Genomic DNA, 1879 nt, shown 5'->3' on the forward strand with positions numbered 1-1879 from the left:
AAACAAGAATAATACGGCATCTTTTTGAGTTGCTTGTCTTCACTGTTCTTGCATACGCAATGACACACCTGGCAGTGACACACCTGGCAATGACACGCCTGGCAATGACACGCCTGGCAATGGCACGCCTGGCAATGACACGCCTGGCAATGACACGCCTGGCAATGACACGCCTGGCAATGACACGCCTGGCAATGACACGCAAATACATAATTTACACAAATGACACAATCAAAAGTAAATAATTTTGTAACAATTCCATTCACATCCCAGCAAATATAGTTATGTTATGATAAGGTACCATCTACTTGACTAATATAGGCTTAATGTTATCTCAGCTATCCCAGAGGCTATATACTGTAGGTCTGCAAAAACCAAAGACATCAATGTTATCCAAAATGAAACAGTTGGACTACAAACGGACATTGTCATTCAGAGGATTTTTGATGGCAATCAAAGAAACGGAAAGGCACCAGTTGACAGCTGATCAGTCCATCTTACCGTCACGCACAACGGTGAGTGATAGATCGAATAGCCAAACGTTTTTTATTCTCTTCAGGTACGGGGATGAAAATCATTTGAACCTAATTGATATGTTGGGTATTTGCCTGGATTATAGGCATCAAAAGTGAATATGCATGGAATGTGCATCACAAAATACAACAAAATGCACAACAAAAAAGTGAAACAAACAGCACAACATTGAAAAGTAAAAAAAATTGATGTTATGAGCACAGTAAGCTTATGAGCAAACCTGGAAACACATTTTTATTTTTGTGATTACGCTTTCATTTATGCTTATGTTTGCCTGTAGTGGTATGTTATTAAAAACCTACATACTAAATATTGTGCTTCTGTGGTAATAAAATGGAAGCAGTGGTATTAGTAGTAAAAGGTTTAACCATGTTAGTCAAGGACTGGCCTCAGCTGGATGCATCGCCCTTGAAGAAGTTGCAGTGGTTGCCGTGGAGACAGATTCTTTCTCTGGCCGAGTTAAAGACCAATAGCCTAGAAACAGGAAGAGGCCTGTAGGTTGTAATAAGCATGACTGAATTACAAGATGATACGTCTGTCTTTCTATACAATAGTGACTCACGGTAGTGTGATAGAACAAACTGGACTGTAGGTCCCTGACCATAGACCATGTTATTTGACTGGGTTGTTAATCTGGTATCAGTGCCACAACCAGGACATTACCTACAGTGTTTTATAAAGGCCTGCTTTTACATAGACCAATGTAAATATGTTTTCCATGCCCCTAGATCTATGTACTGTTACATTAACATCAGTTAAATTACCATGCTGATTTTTATCATCGACTTTGCATCGGAGTGCGCTCCCGCACAAATCCACTACTGTGTTTGTATGTGTACATGTGCGTTTACCTGCTGTGAATGAGAATAAGGGCTGTTTCTTATCTCACCATGGAGAGAGTTGACAGTGCAGAAGATGTAGAAGGCTGTCTCCTTCAGGGGGCCAAACTGGAAGAGCAGGAACCCCCAGGAGGCCCCCAGGAGCCAGGCCAGACCCAGCAGACTGAGTACTGTCCCCCTGCTCATACTCCTCTCCCTCAGGACAGGACTCTGACGGTGGGCCCTCACCACCTTCACTGTCACAGACCCAAAGCACAGCACGTTCACCACAAATGTCAGCACAAAGTACGAAAAGGACACCGTGGCCAGAGCAAAGTCAGTCAACAAGCACCTACACACAGAGAGAGAGGGAGAGAGAGAGAGAGAGAGGGAGAGAGCGAGGGAGAGGGAGAGGGAGAGAGAGAGAGAGAGAGACAGACGGACAGAGAGAAAGAGAGAGAGACAGAGGGAGAGGGAGAGGGAGGGAGAGAGGGAGAGAGAGAGAGAGAGGGAGAGAGAGGGAGAGG

At 44.1% G+C, this 1879-nt stretch overlaps 1 protein-coding gene across 1 annotated transcript in view; it reads right to left on the reverse strand.

Moving 5' to 3' along the window:
• Window positions 1-910: 910 nt before the first annotated feature.
• LOC135553048 (adhesion G protein-coupled receptor G3-like) overlaps window positions 911-1879 on the reverse strand; it is a 14906-nt gene continuing 13937 nt past the window's right edge. Inside the window, exons 8-9 of the mRNA XM_064985117.1 lie at window positions 1424-1704; window positions 911-1026 (exon numbers count right to left, since the gene is read on the reverse strand). Coding sequence (XP_064841189.1) covers window positions 911-1026; window positions 1424-1704 — 397 coding nt within the window. The remainder of the gene's footprint in view (window positions 1027-1423; window positions 1705-1879) is intronic.

The sequence above is a fragment of the Oncorhynchus masou genome, chromosome 2, assembly GCF_036934945.1.
Source record: "Oncorhynchus masou masou isolate Uvic2021 chromosome 2, UVic_Omas_1.1, whole genome shotgun sequence".
Classification (NCBI taxonomy): Eukaryota; Metazoa; Chordata; class Actinopteri; order Salmoniformes; family Salmonidae; genus Oncorhynchus; species Oncorhynchus masou.